The sequence below is a fragment of the Littorina saxatilis genome, linkage group LG6 (assembly GCF_037325665.1).
Source record: "Littorina saxatilis isolate snail1 linkage group LG6, US_GU_Lsax_2.0, whole genome shotgun sequence".
NCBI classification, from domain to species: domain Eukaryota; kingdom Metazoa; phylum Mollusca; class Gastropoda; order Littorinimorpha; family Littorinidae; genus Littorina; species Littorina saxatilis.
The window spans coordinates 25089318-25108878 of NC_090250.1; the positions used below are offsets into that span (position 1 = coordinate 25089318).

A 19561-nucleotide genomic window follows, 5' to 3' on the forward strand; every position below is an offset into this window, starting at 1 on the left:
GTTTAGTGTTTATAATAATTTGTATCATTTTTAATGTGATTAACCATGACAGTGCTAAAGGACTAGAGCAGGTTTCAGTTTTGTTCTTGTTGTTCGATATCTGTAAAGGTTTTCTGCTTGACACTAGACAGTACTGTGTGAGTTTTGGCTGGAACACGAACATGTATATCTTATCTCTTTAACAATTCTACTGCCTGTAGGACGTAAGCTGACATGCTGGGTAACTTGCTTTTAACGGGCAACAAACTGTTCAATAAACAACAACAGACGAAGAAGAATACAACAAACAGACAAACAGTGGGTGTGTGTGGTGTATTCATTTATACATCAAGGGCACACTGTAAGTTGTCAATTCATGAAAATACAGTGGTGTATCGGTTTCACGCTGTCAAATCTCTTGTACTTCGGATCAATTGAGCTGAAATGTGGCGTGTAGCTTGAAAATGGGGTACATACGATGCTTGCCAAATTTGAGATTCCTGACTGTAGTAAAAGAGAAGATATGAGCTTTACACGCCTTTACACAGCCAGCGAGGGAATGAATCGGACAATTAAAGGTTTTATGATGGGGACACGTCTCAGCCAAACATTTTTGCGTTTGTTACAGGGGCAACAACTTGGGGATGCTGATTGGTCCCATGGCAGGCATGTCCATCAGTCCCCCCCAGCCCCCAGACCCGGGACAGCCCCCCAACAACCCCCCGTGGCCGCTGGCCATGGCCCCTCAACCCCAGGGCCCCCCGGCCATCATTCCCATCATCCCGCCCGGCATGCCCGTCAACCACCCGGCTGTTCACATGCCTCTTGCTGCCGCACCAAACATCCCTGAAGGTGAGACTTCAGTCGCTGTTCTTCAGTGTGGAAGTGCAGTCATCAACATCTGTTTTCGGTTGTTGTTTCTTTCCCAATGATTGTATAGAGCTCTGAGCAGGACTTAACCCTGGATATATGTGCTCGAGAAATATTATGCATTATTATTTGTAGTAGTAGTACATGTAGTAGTAATGTAAGGATCATGACCATTGCAAGTACGGTGTAGCGCTAATGACAGGGTGTAAGAAACCAAGCGCTCTGAATGTAGACAGCATTAGTAAGTCAGTGTAATGCCGAACCAGTCTCCAAGGCAGCGGTGCACGATGCAAAACTGGGTGCCACCCAACTGGTTGGCAACAAATTACAACAAATCTCAATGTCAGCCAATCAGACCCCGCAGCTGGCTCCCACCAAGTTGTGTAGCACCCACTTTCGCTTCACCCCCCGCGGGTTAGGGGGAGTCCCATATTGGTTGGGACGAGAAAGAATTTACCCGATGCTCCCCAGCATGTCGTAAGAGGCGACTAACGGATTCTGTTTCTCCTTTTACCCTTGTTGAGTGTTTCTTGTATAGAATATAGTCAATGTTTGTAAAGATTTTAGTCAAGCAGTATGTAAGAAATGTTAAGTCCTTTGTACTGGAAACTTGCATTCTCCCAGTAAGGTCATATATTGTACTACGTTGCAAGCCCCTGGAGCAAATTTTTGATTAGTGCTTTTGTGAACAAGAAACAATTGACAAGTGGCTCTATCCCATCTCCCCCCTTTCCCCGTCGCGATATAACCTTTGTGGTTGAAAATGACGTTAAACACCAAATAAAGAAAGAAAGATGGCCCCCACAAAGTAGGGTGGCACCCAGTTTCGCTTCGTGCACCTCAGCCCGGGCACCTGAGAGAATAAGAAGCATTGACATGAACAAATTACCTTGAACTGGATTGAGTTCTTGCTTAGCTGCATGCATAGATAGCGTCATACATCAAGTTCATGCACAGAAATGATAGTGCTGTATATAAGAAATCAAGTTAAATGTTCTGTTCTAGGGACCTTTTTTTATGCATATCATTCTGTCGAACAGTAGTGCATAGCAGTGTGTCAGTTTTGGATGACTTAGGAAGTGTGTTTCTGTGTACGCACAAGTACGGAAGTGTGACTGTGCTTATACCTGTGTCTTTGTATGCTCATGTTTATTGAGTTCATCTGGCATTGTACGCTGAATCCGCCCGTTTCACTTTTATTTTCAGGAATGAGCAGGGATCAGATTCCTGGGGGATTCCCGCCAGGGATAAGTGTGAGGTTCCAGCCCCCGTCGGACATAGGGATACAGTACCACAACGCTGCCATCAACCCCAACGTTCCCCAACCCCTCCCCCCCGGAGGTCCCCCATCCAACATGCCCCAGGTCCCCAGACCTCCCCTACCCCCTCCCGGAATCCACCCCAATCTCCAAGCCAGGGTGGTAGAGATGGTGGCCCAGGGTGCCCCCTGCATTCACCAGCAGGTGCCTGGCGTGGGGCCGGTGTACCCCATGGGGCAGATGGTGGCTGGGGCCATGCAGACATTCACGCCCGAAGCCTTTGTCTGCGCGCCTGGGCCCGACATTCCCACTCCCATGGTTCCCATGCAGGTAGGTGGCTTGTTGGTGTGATTTTTTTCCGTCTCATCTTCTGCTGTGTCTATGCAATGCTGTGCTATGCGATTGCTTGTTCTGCCTTGCTGTCTATTTTTGACTGCTGTACACAATCTTCCTGTGTCACTTTTGATGCCATCCTCTTCCTTTATCATGTATTTTCACAGGAAAATTGTTGATGTGTACTGATTATGTTTAGTATTTTGCTTCATATGGGCTTTTGTGATTGAGCTTTTACACACCATTGTATTACAGATGAACTTGTTTCTTTTCTCATGAAACGCAGGACTCTTTATGAATTGAAAGTAATCAATGAGCCATGTAATGTACTTTCTTAGATCGTGTTTGCCTGGTTTGCAAAAGGACTGCTTAGAGAATGCGGAAAATGTGTTGAATAGATTTGAAATTAAGTGTGTGTTGTTTGGTCATGTTAAATGGTTTTCATGGCAGCTGTCTGTGTACCACATGATGAATTTTAATGCCAATGCAGTTTTTAAACGAACTGCAATCAGAGGAGATATTCCGAAATGGAAAGAAAAGGAAGAACAAGAACAAAACTGAAGAGAAAATCTTTGGACACATAGGAAGTGCTTATAGCAATAGTTTCAGACTCTGCACCAGTTTCGCATGTACAAAGCTTGCTTAGTAAACTTGTCCTAATCTCAAGTCCTATGGCCAAAGTCTCTGCTTTAAAGACAAAGGACCCCGATCAATCAAAACAAGTTGTTTCTTCTTGACCCCGTCTTCCAATGTAAAGTCTCTGACGTCAAAAGCAAAAGAAAGTTCAAAAAGACGACAGAATGCAAATAATGCTTCTAATACCGTCACATACAGATTATGTGGCTTCTGCACGCTTCCCAAAAAACGACACACAATTTTGAGAATGAAGCTTGTCTTGGTGTCAGCAGGAGAAAATGACTCGTAAGGTCACCACTAGGCCTAAAGCAGAAGATGCCTGTTTGAGACTTTACACACATTTGACATTTTGCTGCCCACAAGTACTTTGTCAAAGCTTTGTTCAGACTGATGGTATAACACACCTCATACGCATAGTAATACAAGTAGTCCAGCTGAAGGTGTAACAAAATACATGATCTGACATGGCGTCCTTATCAAATCGTTCACAATGATTTTGTCATATACTACTGTGAGATCAGTGAAAAGTTGTGATTGAGTTGTGCTCATCCTGGCCTTACTTTCCTCTTCTCTTGTGGTCTTGGTTTCGTCACCATCTCTAGCTTATGATGTGATAACCTTTCTGATGTATTCAACTCGAACTTGAACGTACATTTGAAATGCTTATTATGAACAGACTTTGGTCTTGTGCTTTTGTTTTCACAGTGTTGGATCTTGGAATATGTTTGATTCTTATCCAGTCCAAAAGTGGCTGCTGGCACCGTAACTGTAGAAAAGGCACATTTTCAAAATGAGTCTCGAAGATTTTGCTTGGTCAACACACTAATGCTGAACAAGTGGATGGTTTTTTTTTTTTCATAGCTTCTTATATTATTAAAATGAGGTTGGATTTAAAAATCTGCAAAAAATAACACAAGAAATTGATACATGTATACACTCCATCATCATTTAGGATGCCTGTATCAGAGATTTATACGATTATTGGATATTACATGATTCAAAGATCCATCACTCTTTTGTACAATTTGTTTCTGTCTGTACATTTGTGTGTGTGTGAGTGAATGATAACAGTGGAGGTTCATGATTAAGAACTCCCGAGCTTGTTTACATGGCCTGTTTTCCTGTATAGAGAAGCTTTGTGAATGGATGTTCAGTGTGTACTTTGAGAGATGCATGGGGTACAATGCAGAGAAATGTTTGAGAGATCGCATTGGGTACAATGCAGAACATTTCTCTTACAGCTTCACCTGCACCTGCCATATTCATCGTAATGTTCCATCCAGCATTTATCTCAGAGAACGCATTATCATGGACAGACAGCTTGACCAGTTGTTTGTGTGACTCACAAAGTGACGGACAGGCAGGCAGACAATAAAGTGATTAAATTGGTGCCTTGATTAACAATAATGTTAACAAATGATTCAACATTCTGATTTGTGTAACTAGCCACCTCACCTGCTACCCAAACCCCTACCCCCTCCTTCCCTCCCCTCTCCTCCCCCCCACCCCCACCCTCATCCCCCCAACCTCCCCACTCCCTCCCCCACCCTCATTTAATCACATATTCTTACTCCAATTCTTATGAATGCATTGACTTTAGTCCCACATGCTAGATGTCGAAAAACCTCTCAAATTACCTGCCCTTAGTAGGGTGGTAACCAAGCTAAAAGCGACGCCATAGCCGTTGCTATGGCCTGACCTTGCTCGGTTACCCATAACACCCTGCGCACCACGTGAGCGCTAGCATCCGTAATGTTCATTCTCGACTTTCGACAACACACGGTGGACGTGTCCGAATTTCGCTCTCACTTTTGGCCTTCACATGCCTGCTCGTCCGTGAGACTAGCCGGTTCTTGGGGGTCTACCTGTCCGTCTACCTTTTGGTGAGATCTTTCCTTTTTACGTTTGGAATGTAAATGTTGATAGCTTTGTTTTGAACACGCACGCAGATAATTTTGTTCTGGGTGACTGTTTTCGCCGGTCTTAAAATGGCCGACAACAAAGCTAAACTGAGTGCGAGACTGGAAGGTGACAAGGCTCTTAGCCCAGTTAAGAAAGCTAAAGCTAAGAGTAAAGCCAAGAGCGTGGATTTGCCTATTATGCGGGTAGAAGATCCGTCAAATAGCACTTCGTTTGATGTTCCTATCCCTCCGAGGACGGGTTCCGTTCGCTCACAGCTCGCGTCCCCTGATAGGGGTGAGGAGCCGGGGCCTTCAGCCCTGGGCTCGTTGAAGTCCGAATTGTTTGATTTTATTTCTCAACAGTTTGCGTCTCGCTCTGGGGTCCCTCCTCTGCCTCCGGCGGTAGGGGATCCTTCCTCCCTGGCTCGGCTGGGGTCGTCGTCGTCGTCGACTATGGCGACTCCCGCGGATGGGGGGGGTGGCCGGGCGGCCATTTCTTCTGCGCACTTGCTTGGTGCACCTGACCAGTTCGGGCCTTCCCTCTCTGCCTCTGGTAGTGCTGCGGTTGCGCTCGAACACTCTCTCCGTAAGGAGAGGGGGTCTGCTTCCTCTCTTTTTCTTCCCGCTCAGCTTGCTTTTAGCAACACTGCAGTGGGAAGTCAGCTCTCTCCCCGGGTGGGAGAGGGAGAGAGGGGGCATGGTAAGTCACAGCCTGGGCTTGGTCCCACCTTGCCCCACTGGGGGCAGGGGGCTGTGTCAGCGTCTCACTCTTTCCCACCCACTGGGCGGGACTGGGTGGGGGCTGGTGTAGCGGCTCACCCTTTCTCGCCCGCCGGGCATGATCGGGTGTCCGCTGTTGGACTGGCGTCTCAGTCAGTGCCGCTATTGTCCACTGCTAGCAGCCGCCCCTCTCCCCAGCAGGGGTGGTGGGGTGGTGGGGCATCGGGACTACAGCAGGTTGACGGGTGGGGGCGGCCTTTCACGGTCTCGCCTCTCACTCAGTCTTACCCCTCGCAGGGTTCGCTTGCTACAGCTACGAGCCAACTCCCACCGCATGCAGCGGGCGGGGTAGCTCAAACTGGCCAGACCGGTTTTGACTGTTGGGGCCAAGCGCCCGGTCAGCGGTCTACCGACAATGGGCCTGGCGCGGCTTTGTTGGCTGGCCCCCTCCCCCCGCCTTCTTGGCGGGCCTCTGTGCCTACTGTCTACCCTTCTACCCCAGTGGGGCAGGGGGGGGATGGTGGGTGGCAAGCGGGATCGGGTCACGCTTTTGCTGCTCCTGTCTCCCCTCCTGTGTACAGTGATACTGTACAGGCTGGGGATTCGGATTCTTCTGTGGAAGATGAGGAGTGTGTAGTCTTGCCTTTTGGATTTAGGCAAGCCATGAGAAGAGCGGCTTGTGTGGCAGCTCGTTACTTTCCGGAGGGGGTGGTGGATTCAGGACAGGATGTCTCTTTTCCACCATCCGCGGCGAATGATTTTCGGCCTTCGCAGGAGAGTTCACAATCGTTTCGTTTTGTGGAATCACCTGCCGTGGCTTATCACATGTCGCAACTTTTGGCTCGTCCGGCCCCTCAGGGCAGCGGTCTGTCGCCAACTCCTTTCCCTTTGTTGCATGCTCATGATACAGCGCCTGCTTCAGCCGATCCATGGCTAGCGTCAAACGCGCAGGCCACTGCTTTTTCGCCGTTAGTGCAGAAAAAGCTGGACTGGAATGTGAAGTCTAGGAACTTTGTTCAGACTTTTGCTTTGCCGAGGGCAACTTTGCCAATTCCGCCGGAGTTGCTTGCCTTGTTGCCAAAGCAACCTTCTGCTAAGGAAGGGGTCTCGTTCTCGGACGCTTCTCTCTCTTCTCTGGAGGAGATTGGGCGTCTTGATCTGGAATTGGCTTCTATGGCAGAGTCTTTGCTCCGAGCTCTTACTCGAGCTGTGGCTGGCTCTTTGGAGCCGTTTAGACTCAGGGAAGACGCCTCAGCCAGTGATATCTCCACACTGCTTGCTGCTTTGGGGATGGTGAATTCTGAGAGGATGAGCATTTCAGCGAGGCTGTATGCTCATGCTGTCTTTTCACGACGTGATTTGCTGCTGTCTCAAGCAGGTTTTTCCCAGCAGTCCACTGTGGACTCGCTTCGTTCCTCGCCTTTTGTTGAGGGCTCTCTCCTGGGTAGAGTAGCCCTGGATGCAAGGCAGCGGGAAGTGCAGGAGGCTAAAGACAGACATCTCGTTGGGATTTCGTTTAAAATCCCAAAGAAATCTCAGTCTTCTTCTAAGCCTGCCTGGAACAAGAAGCAGCACAACGCCTCTCGTCCTAAGGAACAGGGAGATAAGGGCGCACCAGCCAAGGGTGCTCCTTATCCTAAGAAACCCTCGTTCGGGAAGGGGAGGGGGGGGGCTCGAAAGCCCTCCCCCCAATGAGGCTCTCCCGATCACATCACCCCTGTTCCCCCCACTTTTGTGGTGGCGGGGGGCCCCACCAGGGCCATTTCCATGTGGCAGGCGTTAGTGCACAGCCAATGGATTTTGCGGGTGGTGCGATCGGGATTCCGCCTGTTGTGGGAGGGGGAAAAGGCTCCCTTGACCAGGGTTCCTCCTCCCTTTCGTTTTCCGGCCAGCCTGGAGGCCAGAGCGGCCATAGAGACAGAGATCAGGTCTCTTTTGGCCAAAGAGGCTATAGAGGAGATTGTGGATCACTCCTCGCCGGGGTTTTACGGACGCCTGTTTGTTGTGCCCAAGGCGTCGGGCCGCTGGAGGCCTGTTCTCGATCTTTCGGTCTTGAACAAGTTTCTGCGGAAGATCAAGTTTCGTATGGAAACGCCAGCTTCGGTCAGGGAGGCCCTGCGCCGGGGAGATTGGGTGACTTCGGTGGATTTGACGGACGCCTACTTTCATATCCTTATGTATCAAGTGGACAGAAAGTGGCTCCGGTTCCGCTGGGGTCATCGGATCTTTCAATTCAGGGCTCTGCCCTTCGGGCTGTCCCTGGCCCCGTGGGTTTTCACTTTGGTGATCAGACAGTTGGCCGCGCTGATCAGGCAAAGAGGTATTCGTCTACGGACGTACCTCGACGACTGGTTGATTCTGAGTCAGAGTCAATCAGTGTGCCTCTTGAACACTCAGGTAGTGTTGAACCGGGCTCTGAGCCTGGGGTTCTCTGTGAACCAAGCGAAGTCGGAATTGACTCCCTCGCAGAGGTTTGTTTACCTCGGTATGGCGTTCGACACTGTCGCTTGGACGGTCCGGCCTACGCAGGAGAGGATTCAGAAGCTTCATGCTCTCATTTCGGCCGTGGCTGGCAGCCAGCAGGCTTCGGTGAGGGTCCTTACCTCGATTCTGGGCCAAATGGAATCTATGGCAACTCTGGTTCCCTTAGGGAGGGTGTACAAGAGGCCTTTCCAGGCTGCGCTCAGCTCTCTCTGGGAGCCGGCTTCGCAAGATTGGGACAAAATCGTCTCCACACAGGGATGGTTCAGTCACGCGACGGCTCGGTGGCTGGACCTAGACTGGATCTCTCAGGGGGTCCCCATCTCTCTGCCCCCTCCGGACATAGATCTGTTTACGGATGCGTCTATGGCTGGGTGGGGGGCCCACATCGGGGGCCAGGCGGCCTCCGGTCTTTGGACTCAGGCCCAGCGTCTCTGGCATATCAATCGCCTGGAGTTGGAGGCTGTTTCCCTCGGTTTGCTTGCGTTTCTCCCTCTGGTGGGCGGCAGACATGTCCGGTTGCACACGGACAATACAACTGTCGCTGCCTACATCAACAAGCAGGGAGGAGCTCGGTCGTTTTCCCTGTCAGACAGGGCATGCGAGGTTCTGGTGTGGTGCCACTCGCATCGGATCATGATCTCAGCAGAGTTCCTGCCGGGCAAGCTCAACGCTCTGGCGGATGCGCTCAGCAGGTCCTCTCAGGTGTTGCACACCGAATGGACGATCACTCACGGGGCGCTCCAGCGCCTGTGGGCACAGGTGGAGAAACCCATGATCGATCTATTTGCAACGAGATTTTCAAAGAGACTTCCCATTTTCGTGTCCCCCTTTCCGGACACGGAAGCTTGGGCAAGCAATGCGTTGGAGATCTCGTGGAGCGGCCTTCAGGCCTACGCATATCCTCCCTTTCCTCTACTCAGCAGAGTGGTGAGGAAGGCCGAGCTGGATCGTCCGGAGCTCCTGCTGCTGGTAGCCCCCTGGTGGCCTTCCCAGCAGTGGTTTCCAGATCTGCTGTTGCTGGCAAAAGGGGTTCCGATCCCTCTAAATCTGGGGCGGGGAGAGCTCGTTCAGCCAAGAACAGGCATCCCGCACAGAGACCCGCAGGCCCTGCGCCTACACGTTTGGAGACTGTGAGGTCGGAACTGCGGAAATCTGGCGCTTCAGACTCTACGCTGGATTTGGTTTTTAAGGCGCATAGGTCCTCGACTGCGTCTGTGTATGCTTGCCATTGGGCCGCCTGGGCCAAGTGGTGTAGGGAGACGGGGGTCAATGCCGTGGCCCCGCGCTCCTTACAGGTGGCAAATCATCTTTCTTTTTTGTCTGCTCAGGGCAGTTCGGCCTCTGCTTTGAGAGTCCGACGTTCTGCTATATCTGCTACTCTGAGACAGATAGGCAGATTGATTAACGTTAACGGAGTGATTGCTAGTGTGATCAAAGGGGCCGCTCTCCAGGAAGCGCAGAGACGGACCTCTGTCCCGGCATGGGACTTATTTTTGGTTTTAGAATATTTGCGTTCTGCGGCGTTTGAGCCTTTGCAGGCTGCTAGCCTGACTGATTTAACACGCAAGACGGTTTTTCTGCTTCTTCTGGCTACTGCTCGGCGAGGCAGTGAGATACATGCCTTGTCGGGTTTGTCGGAAGACATCGCGTTTGAGCGCGATGGTTCAATGTCGCTTCATTTCCGGCCTGGTTTTCTCGCGAAAAATCAAAAGCCAGGCCAATCCCCGCCCGTGGTCCGAGTCCCCCCGCTTGGGACTATCTTAGCTTCGCACGATCCAGACTTAGCTAACTGTCCAGTTAGGGCCTTGAAGTCTTACTTGGCTCGCACTCAGTTGGTTAGGGCCAAAAGCCAAAAACTTTTGTTCATTTCATTGAACACGAAATATGACAGGGACATATCGAAATTGACCCTTACAAGATGGGTGGCGACCCTCATTAGACGAGCTTATGAGTGGTGGCTCTCTCAGGAGAGGGGGGGGCGTTCAGTCCTTCCTCTGACATCAGCTCGAGTACATGAGGCCAGGGCCTGGGCGTCCTCTGTGGCCGTCTTACGTTCAGGGCGATTAAGCGATGTCTTGCAGACAGCTTACTGGAAGTCAGACGATGTATTCATCAACTTCTACCTTCGTGACATCTCTTGCACGCGACTGGATGGCTCCAGTGCTTTGCCGGCTTTGGTGGCTGCAGGGCAGGTGCTTGCAAGGACATAAGTAAGTTCCCTCCGCCTTTAGGAGGAATCTGCATTCATAAGAATTGGAGTAAGAATATGTGATTAAATCGAAAATTTTTAATTAAATTTTGATTTAATATAATATACTTACCCAATTCTTATAGTTAATACCCTCCCATCCGTCCCCGCTGGATTATGTCCTTGGGGGTTTGTTTGACTAATAGTCTCGAATGAACATTACGGATGCTAGCGCTCACGTGGTGCGCAGGGTGTTATGGGTAACCGAGCAAGGTCAGGCCATAGCAACGGCTATGGCGTCGCTTTTAGCTTGGTTACCACCCTACTAAGGGCAGGTAATTTGAGAGGTTTTTCGACATCTAGCATGTGGGACTAAAGTCAATGCATTCATAAGAATTGGGTAAGTATATTATATTAAATCAAAATTTAATTAAAAATTTTCGATTCAGGAGAACAATTGATAGGCAGGTTACGTATGAGGTATACATAACAGATTTCGTTTTTACACACATATTTTTATTTTACACAATACATGCAATTCAAAATCATACAGACACTGCATCAATATCGTTTACACAATCGATACATATCTTCTCTTTGTCTTGTTGTGTGCGTGTGTATATATTCATGCAGGTATGCTCACATTTGTTATATGACAATGTTTCCTATATAGGGTAGTCAAGTACAGTACTGTGCCAGATTACAGGTTATTTTCAGACAAGAATTTTGCTTCAGGTTGTCACACACAGTGATACAAAAAATCAAACTTGAGAAAAAGCGACATGGAGGAACAACTTGTACAAGAGAAGAGAAATTTAGTTGTAGTCATTTAAGTGCATTTATTTTACTAATACAGTCAAACCTGTCGATAACAACCACACAAGGGATCGACCAAAAGTGGTGGATATATAATTATGGTCACTTTATAAAGGTGATTTAGAATAAAATGAAATAGAATAAAATGGTCATCCGGGATTCTCTGAAATGGTCGTTGTGGGCAAGTAGTTGTTATCGAGAGGTGGTCGCCAGGTCAGGTTTTACTGTAGCTTTGAAACAATCATTTTGAAACTGAGCAATTTGCTAATGTATGATTTATGTGTTTCTTATTTCGTATAAAAGGGGGTATGTAATGTGAGGTCATTAGCAGGGATGAAAGCTCACAGGAAATCCTGTTACAAGAAGGGATTTGCGGATGGTCTTCCTGATTTTCCTATCATTTTAGGTGTTGAAAAACTTTAAATCATGGAGCAAAATGTGTAAACGTTGGAGCTTCCTTGTCTTCAGGCACATTTTCCTAATTACAAACATCATCTTTCATCCCTGCATAAGTGTTTCTGTGAGTGTGATTAAAAAACTTGTTTCAAGGTCATGTTTCACCGGATCTAAAAATCAGACTCATGTTGCAATACATGATTAGCTATGGGTCTGTTTATATGTTTTGTCTGTCTGTCTGTGTGTCTGCCCAGCAGGCTGTTTTGAAAGGTCACATGCGTGAACAATCAGAAAATTGTTGAAGGTCACAAAAGACAGTATCGGTGATTAGATGCTGGATGGAATTTCCGTAACAGTTGATACTGTTATAGTTGCGTCAATTTGTTTCAGTTGATTCTGTGTGTTTTTCATGTTGTAGGCACAAGTTTGTAAATAGTGTTAACAAAAACAAACAAAAACAGAGAACCCAGAAATGTTCATGTACAGATTTTTGTTTTATTCAGGGTAAAGGGTACACAGACATAATCTAACTTCATCTTTGTCGTACATTCAGATTAAGCAAACAAACATAAAAAAAAACATGGATTTTCTGGGACCAGTATTGGATCTGAAAATTAATTTATCTTAAATTCACTATGTATTACTATAAGTGACCCGTCAGGTAGTTCTAAAAATGCACCATTCGCTTTTTGTGTTTGCTAGTTCATTGGATAGCAAGAGGTGTCCATGGTTGTCTGGTGACATAATTTACGGTACATGGGTTCTTTTTGAATTATTACCATTGTGGTTATCTGCATCATTTCAGTTTCAATTCCCCTCAAAAGACGGGAAATGTTTCCCCCTAGTAACAATAGAGACAAGATGAAAAGTACAAGGTTTTGAGATTGTTCAGGATGTTTGATGAGAAGGAGATGATGTCTTCTTGCCCTGCAAAACGATCGCACATGAAAGAGGAAATGTTGTTCAGCCTTTGTCTACAGAGGCAGATACGTTCAGTCAGTGTAGGGCACTGTTAAATGAGTGTATGATTACTGAAAGGTGTATTTTCTTTCAACAGACCAGTGGAGTTTTCACTGCATTCCCAGGCTGCCAACCCCAAAACTGCACCATGGTTTCTGTGCCTCTAGTCCCAACTGAAAGTGATCTTGATCCGAATGCGCGCCCCTTTTCGCCACACGAGGCCTAAGAACATGCTAGATCGTCACTGATTGAGACTTTTTGAACAGCGTTTTGGCTGGATATTTTTAACCTTGTAATCTGCGAGCGTGGCACATTCCTTTGGTGAACGTTTTTGTAGAATGGTCAGCAGATACACAAAATGTGGTGTGAAAATTGTGTGTGGTGGGAAATGGAAAGAAATTGCTGCTGAATACAGTTCTGACCAGTCTCATGTGACTTAATTTACTGATGCTAAAACCACTCAGAATACATGGGGGAAATTTCAACATTTTGGCGGTATTTATCTCACTAAAAAGGACACATAAAATAAAGTGTATTCCCCTTGATCGCATTTTTTTGGGTCATATTTTCTGTGCCATATGGATAAATGTCCTTGTATCTCAGATGTGTCCTATTGTAATAATTGTTACAATTATCAAACTCTTTCCCAGTGTGTAAAGAAGCGTTTTTTCCCTCAGTGGTGATAATGTTCATACATGTATTTTGTAAATGTAAATTTGGTCAAAAGATAACGTGTGAGTAATTTTTGTCCCGGAAATTGTATTTTGTACATAGCACGTGACCATTGGGTAGATTAGATTTTATGAGAGAAATTACTCTCCTGTAACTATTCTTGAATGACAAAAGTAGAGGTAAAGGCACTCTCCTTCCCGTGAAAACATTTTTTTATTTTTTTTATTTTATATTTTTTTCCCCAATTCAAAGGAGTTGGTTTAAACATAAGTTTATTTTAACAAAGGTTACAATCATGACATGTATACAAAGTTCACAGAAACAGCATTTGTTTGGCGCTAACTATTTCAAATCTACCATGGGATAAGACCCTCCCTCCTCGTAGACACATACCAAAAATCAACAGCCACTAGTGGTTTTTACGCAATTAATTCATAAAATCCACTCTGCACAGAGAACACCCAGTCTGGGTATGTGACCAAATGGAGGGGTGGTCTGATATCGGGTACCGCTTATATCCCATGTAACAGCCTGGCCAGATCTGAGATGGTGAGCTGAACTGTTTTCACTGGAAGGACTGTGCCTTTAACTTTAAGTGAAGGTGAGCTGAACTGTTTTCACTGGAAGGACTGTGCCTTTAACTTTAAGTGAAAGAAATGTGATGATTTGTTGTTTCCGTGCATATCTACTTCGCGTCTGTCAGATTTTGACATTTTGTCGATTTTATTTTTCTCTCACAAAATTATTTCCATTAGTCAGGATTGGTTTCGTTATCCTTTTTTCCGATTCCCCATTTTTCGTCAATTGGTTTTGTTATCCTTTTTTCCCGAGTCCCCAATTTTCGTGATAGGTGTTAGTGATGAGGAGTGACAGTTATTAGTTTTATATGTCACATTATATAGCACTTTATGTGTAGTGTGTAATTGATGGCTCCGTAGCAACAAGAATTTGTTGTTGCTGAAGAGTATTGCAGTGTGAAGGTTAGATGTCTGTATTGTATATTAACATGGACTCAAAAGCATTTATTTTCAAACTTTGTCCAATGATGACACGTTCTGTATATTTTTCATCTTGGCAGAATCAGTACATGATTTTGTAGTCAATACTCAGATTTATTGTATTGTTAATTCTTAATTTGAAGTTTTAAACTTATTAACATGAAAAAAGTAAATATTGTTGAAGGCCCTGGGAATGATTTTGTCAGAGGGGTAGACTGTAGGATTATTTATATTTCCATTCAGTTCATTATATAGCTTATTTTAATGACATTTTTGTTTTTTTAATCACAGTTATTATAATAATGATTTTTTTAAAAAAGAGCTTTTCTAAAAAATTGTATCTGTCTTTTTTGTCATTGTCATATTTGTTACACATTACCATGACTGGTATTGTAGCAGTCTTATCTATCAATAGGTAAGCTGCACATTTTAACTCAGTCTAAGATTCACTCGCTAATCTTCGTCTGGAAATCAAAGTCTTTGTAGCATTTCAATGGCTACCCGGTTTTTACATGTGTTCAGCACATGTTCAATGTAGCATATTCATGTGCAGTTTTACCATTTTCAGCCCTGAAAGTGGGGAATTATGAGCTTCCCATGGCAAGTGAACATTTTTGAAACAAAATAGATTTCTAGCTAGATTTTTTGCACTGTCTGTTTGGAGCTGCATTCGTCATTGTAATGTGTCTGTTTTACTAGGATAATTCAGTAGGCCCCAGTCAAAGGCTGGTAAGGAAATGAGGGACTTTCAGGGCCGAGATTTTTTAAGCGAACGTTACTGGCAGTCTTAAAAGTATGTAAAATAAATGTCAGAATTTTCACATTTGAGTAAATATTTGGCCATGTGTTTTGTGGGTGGAGTACACACAGGGATTTTCAAGTCGGAGAGAAAAATAACTTGAAAATTGAAAGCAAAAATTCAAATAGTCTATTGTTATTCTTTGGTAGCACGACTTCATTTTGGTATTTGCCTTAAGAAGTATCTTTCCCCTTACCATTTTCAAGGTATTTTTCTTTCTGAAAGAATGGTAAAATGAACGAACGTTGTGTGAGTGTGGCTTTTACTTTTGTTTGTCTACATCTGTTATTCATGTGCACGACTGACTGCCTGTGTGTCTTTGTCATCAGATGTTTGTGACTTGTCATGGTGTTGTTTGTATTTGACTAAAAAAAACAACCTACAGTTGGACGAAAATGTCAATAATCAGGAGGAACAAAATCGTGATTAAATACTTCATCCAGAGATATGACAGCGTATTGAATGCACGTGCAGACTCTCATACGCACGCACAAGTCACATGCATTCCTCTTTGCCGTTAGTAATATTACACACATCGATTCAATTACAAACATTTTCTCTATCTCTCTATCTCTCTGCATCTTTTTCAGTTGGTCTCTTTGTCTCTCTCTCCCTCCCTCTCTCTCTGTCTCTCTCTCTCTCTCTCTCTCTCTCTCTCTCTCTCTCTCTCTCTCTCTCTCTCTCTCTCTCTCCCTCTCTCTCTCTCTCCCTCTCTCTCTCTCCCTCTCTCTCTCCCTCTCTCTCTCTTTCTATCTATCTATCCCTCTTTCTCTCTCTCTCTCTCTCTCTCTCTCTCTCTCTCTCTCTCTCTCTCTCTCTCTCTCTCTGAGTCTCTTCGTCCAGCTTCACCTGATGGCTCAAACATTTAACTGAGCATCATGAAACGCCACACCTAATAGAATTTAAATCTCATTTTAACCAACGACCAGTAAACACAAGCAACAAAATAAATTCCTTTTTCCATCCAGTGGAGAATCGTCTGCAAGTGGATTTTACATCTTGTGTGTTTCATTGGGTAACACAGTTAATTTTTTTTCTTGTCCCCTCAAAACGTGAGTACTTTTATGTTAACAAACTGAGTTTACGAATAATTTATTTTCATGCAGACTGAACTTCTTTATGTTCAGATCAGGTTGTTGGATTGTAGTAGCCCCGATTTATTTAAATGTGTATAATGTTAGTAGCTCCAAGGCAACCTGTTTTGTTCAAAGACACTGACACGCAAACGACATTTGACTTGGACTGATACATAGGCCTATATAGGCTAGGCAACAGACTGCTGGTGGGTTTAAGAGGATTGCTACAGTATAGTACTGGTTCCGATGAAACGGGTTAAAATTGACATTTGGTTCACCATGCATATCACTGCCCCGACTTGGCAGTTTTGGAAACAAACCTTTAAAACAGGTGAAAGTGGCGAATTGTTTTGAGAGGTTCAACAGGAGGAGGTGGTGGGATGACAGTCCCCCTCGTTCATTTCATGTTTGTTCTATATCAAATTCCTGTCTGATTACTTACTGTAGATAAAGAAATGTTCATCATTTTGGCGTTTCTTGTTGTGGGAAGTTTGTTCTGTCAACTGAAATTTAGTTGCGGGACTGTGTAACTTACAGCAGAAATAAGACAATGGAAGAACCAGTACAATACTGTAGTGTGCAACGCGATGTGGATGTTGTTCAACGCGTTCTGGCTCAGCATAGATGAGGGAAGGCCTTTGTTGCAGTCCTCTCGCCTATCCCACTGGCATCATTGCATGGAACGTCAAACGGCAGCCCTTTGATGTGGACTGTGGCATTCTAGTATAGACTTTACATTAAAGAAAGTTATTTAATAAATGAAAAATAAAAGTGTTTGGGGGTTACATTATCCTTTCTGATGTAGCAGATCCCCCCCCCCCCCCCCCCCAAAAAAAAAAACAAAAAAAAAAAACCACTTCAAAATATGCCTTATCAACCGCTTTTTTTAACAGGTGTAATGTTTGACACCAAGAAAATGTACGAAAAAAATACTGTTAACTTCAAGCATAACTAAAATGCCACAGTTGTCCTGTTTTGAGCCAGAGGGAGAGTTGGGGGTGTTGTTGCGGGAGGGAGGGGGGATGTGGGGGAGTCATATGTATGGAGTATGTCTAGTTGCAGTCCTGCTTCAAGACCAGGTGGCATCCCTTTTTTGTCGGCGAAAAGAACAGTGGCAAAAACAATGGGTTGCCGAATGAAGCGCGGCACAAATGAGACATGACGTTCCAGGTATTGTGTCTCCATTCACATTGTAAAGGAACGCAAGGTTTTGCCCTGTTCCGAAAGGGGGGAAACTCTTGCTTCCCGCATTTGGCCATCTTATTTTTACCTTCACTTTCTTGAGAGCGTATTCCCCACCAGTTTTGGTTTGTTTAGCTGCTTTTTTTGTTAATGACTTGGTTTAGATGACAGTGATGACAGTACCTTGTACAAGTTGCTGCCACACTTCTCAAAAATATCGGAAATGCAGAACTGTTTTGATCCCACCTGAAACCTTGTGTGCACACTTTCAGTGCAGCGTCTTTTGTGCAAACAGTTTATGTTTGGACCAACGACGTTTTGCATTGAAAGGTAAAGCCTAGATGCCTTCAGAACGCTTGTGGCAGCAACTTCATCATCAAAAGCTGTAACTTCTAATGCAACATTATTTCACTGTAGCATTTTTTCTAATTGCTCCCCCATCTTTTTTGTATGTTCTAATCTCTCTGTGAGCTCCTTAGACTAGTCTTGTTCAGACCCTGTTGTTTGAAAAGGTGACTATGTGTGTACACTGTGTAAAAGAACATTTGTCCTTCTTCTGGGCGGTCTTGAATGGAAACACTGATGTACACGCATGGGACCTGTTTTAAACACATTCAAAATTACCTATGGCTATTTCAGTTCAGGTTTCATCTCAGATAAAATGTTATTTCTCAGATTGAGATAATAAAGTTAATTTGATTTGATTTGATTGATACAAAAGGATTATGTTTTAAAGAGATTGTGTCTTTGCATTATAAGAAAGAAGTTTTGAGTGTAAGGATAACTGAGTGAACATTTTCAGAAAGCAATCTGAAAATAATTTGTGTGGCTCACAGAGGTTTCTCTTGCAGGTTGCAAATGGTCAAAACACCTTGATTAAATTTGTCCGTTCTCGTTTGATGTTGTAGACGTTAGAAAAACTGCGCAACCGCAAGTCCAGGCTGATCTCCCACCTGCAGCATGAGTGCTCGGCTCCGGTCAGCAACAATGACTTGGACCGAGTTCTTTCCACCAGTCCTCATCCTGCTGTCAGTCGAATGCCCGTGTCGGTGAAGGACTCTTTGGTCGCCACGCGTACAACTCATACACTGGACGAGCTGGGTACGTCATTTTCCTGAGAGTGCCTTTTTCTGGTGCTAACCATCTTTTCGTGTCAAGAACTTCTAATTTTCTGACTTTTTTCCTTGCTTGCTTCCTTTTTGACTCACATGCGAAGCAAAAGTGAGTCTATGTACTCACCCGAGTCGTCCGTCCGTCCGTCCCGGCGTCCGTCCGTCCGGAAAACTTTAACGTTGGATATTTCTTGGACACTATTCAGTCTATCAACACCTGATGTGGCCTGATGGTGTATGGTTACAAGATCTCAAAAAACATGTGCGGCAACTTGACCTTACTTCAAGTTCAAGTTCAAGGTCACAGGGGCCGTAATTGTTGTCTTAAAAACGACCATTTTTCACATTTTCGCATTTTTTTCTGAAGTTATCGAGAATGGCAACCTTAGCTATGTATGCTATACAGGGCAATGTAAGCCCTATCTTTGGACACCAGTTTGGTTGACCTTGCTTCAAGGTCAAGGTCGCAAGGGTCCTTTAAAGTTGGATTGTATACATATTTTGAAGTGACCTTGACCCTGAACTATGGAAGATAACTGTTTCAAACTTAAAAATTATGTGGGGCACATGTTATGCTTTCATCATGAGACACATTTGGTCACATATGATCAAGGTCAAGGTCACTTTGACCCTTATGAAATGTGACCAAAATAAGGTAGTGAACCACTAAAAGTGACCATATCTCATGGTAGAAAGGGCCAATAAGCACCATTGTACTTCCTATGTCTTGAATTAACAGCTTTGTGTTGCATGACCTTGGATGACCTTGACCTTGGGTCCAGGTCACATGTATTTTGGTAGGAAAAATGTGTAAAGCAGTTCTTAGTGTATGATGTCATTGCTAGGTTTAGTTATTTGACCTTGTCAAGGTCATGTCAAGGTCAAGCATGTGAGTCGTATGGGCTTTGCCCTTCTTGTTCAGTATTGTTGATAACAGGTTCTGTTTGATTAAGGGTATTCAGCTGGTATTTCCTTGTTTTCACTACCTGTTTTATTCATGTTTTTATTATTTAGGTAGTGGAAGAATCTTTTGTAATGTATGTTTGATGGTGTATGCTTTTAATTAAGCGTTGCTGACTATGAATGTAGATGTAAATGCTTGTATAACTGTGTTTTAATTTTAAATGTGTCAAGCGCAAAGAGCATAATTGTAAAGTTATGATGTTGCGCTATATAAATG

At 44.9% G+C, this 19561-nt stretch overlaps 1 protein-coding gene across 2 annotated transcripts in view; it reads left to right on the forward strand.

The window, feature by feature from the left end:
- The window catches only part of LOC138968807 (roquin-1-like), a 45896-nt gene that overhangs the window by 9644 nt on the left and 16691 nt on the right, over positions 1 to 19561 (forward strand). For both annotated transcript variants that reach the window (XM_070341452.1, XM_070341453.1), the window contains exons 9-11: positions 608 to 831; positions 2056 to 2438; positions 18178 to 18370. In XM_070341452.1, the coding sequence (XP_070197553.1) occupies positions 608 to 831; positions 2056 to 2438; positions 18178 to 18370 (800 nt within the window). The remainder of the gene's footprint in view (positions 1 to 607; positions 832 to 2055; positions 2439 to 18177; positions 18371 to 19561) is intronic.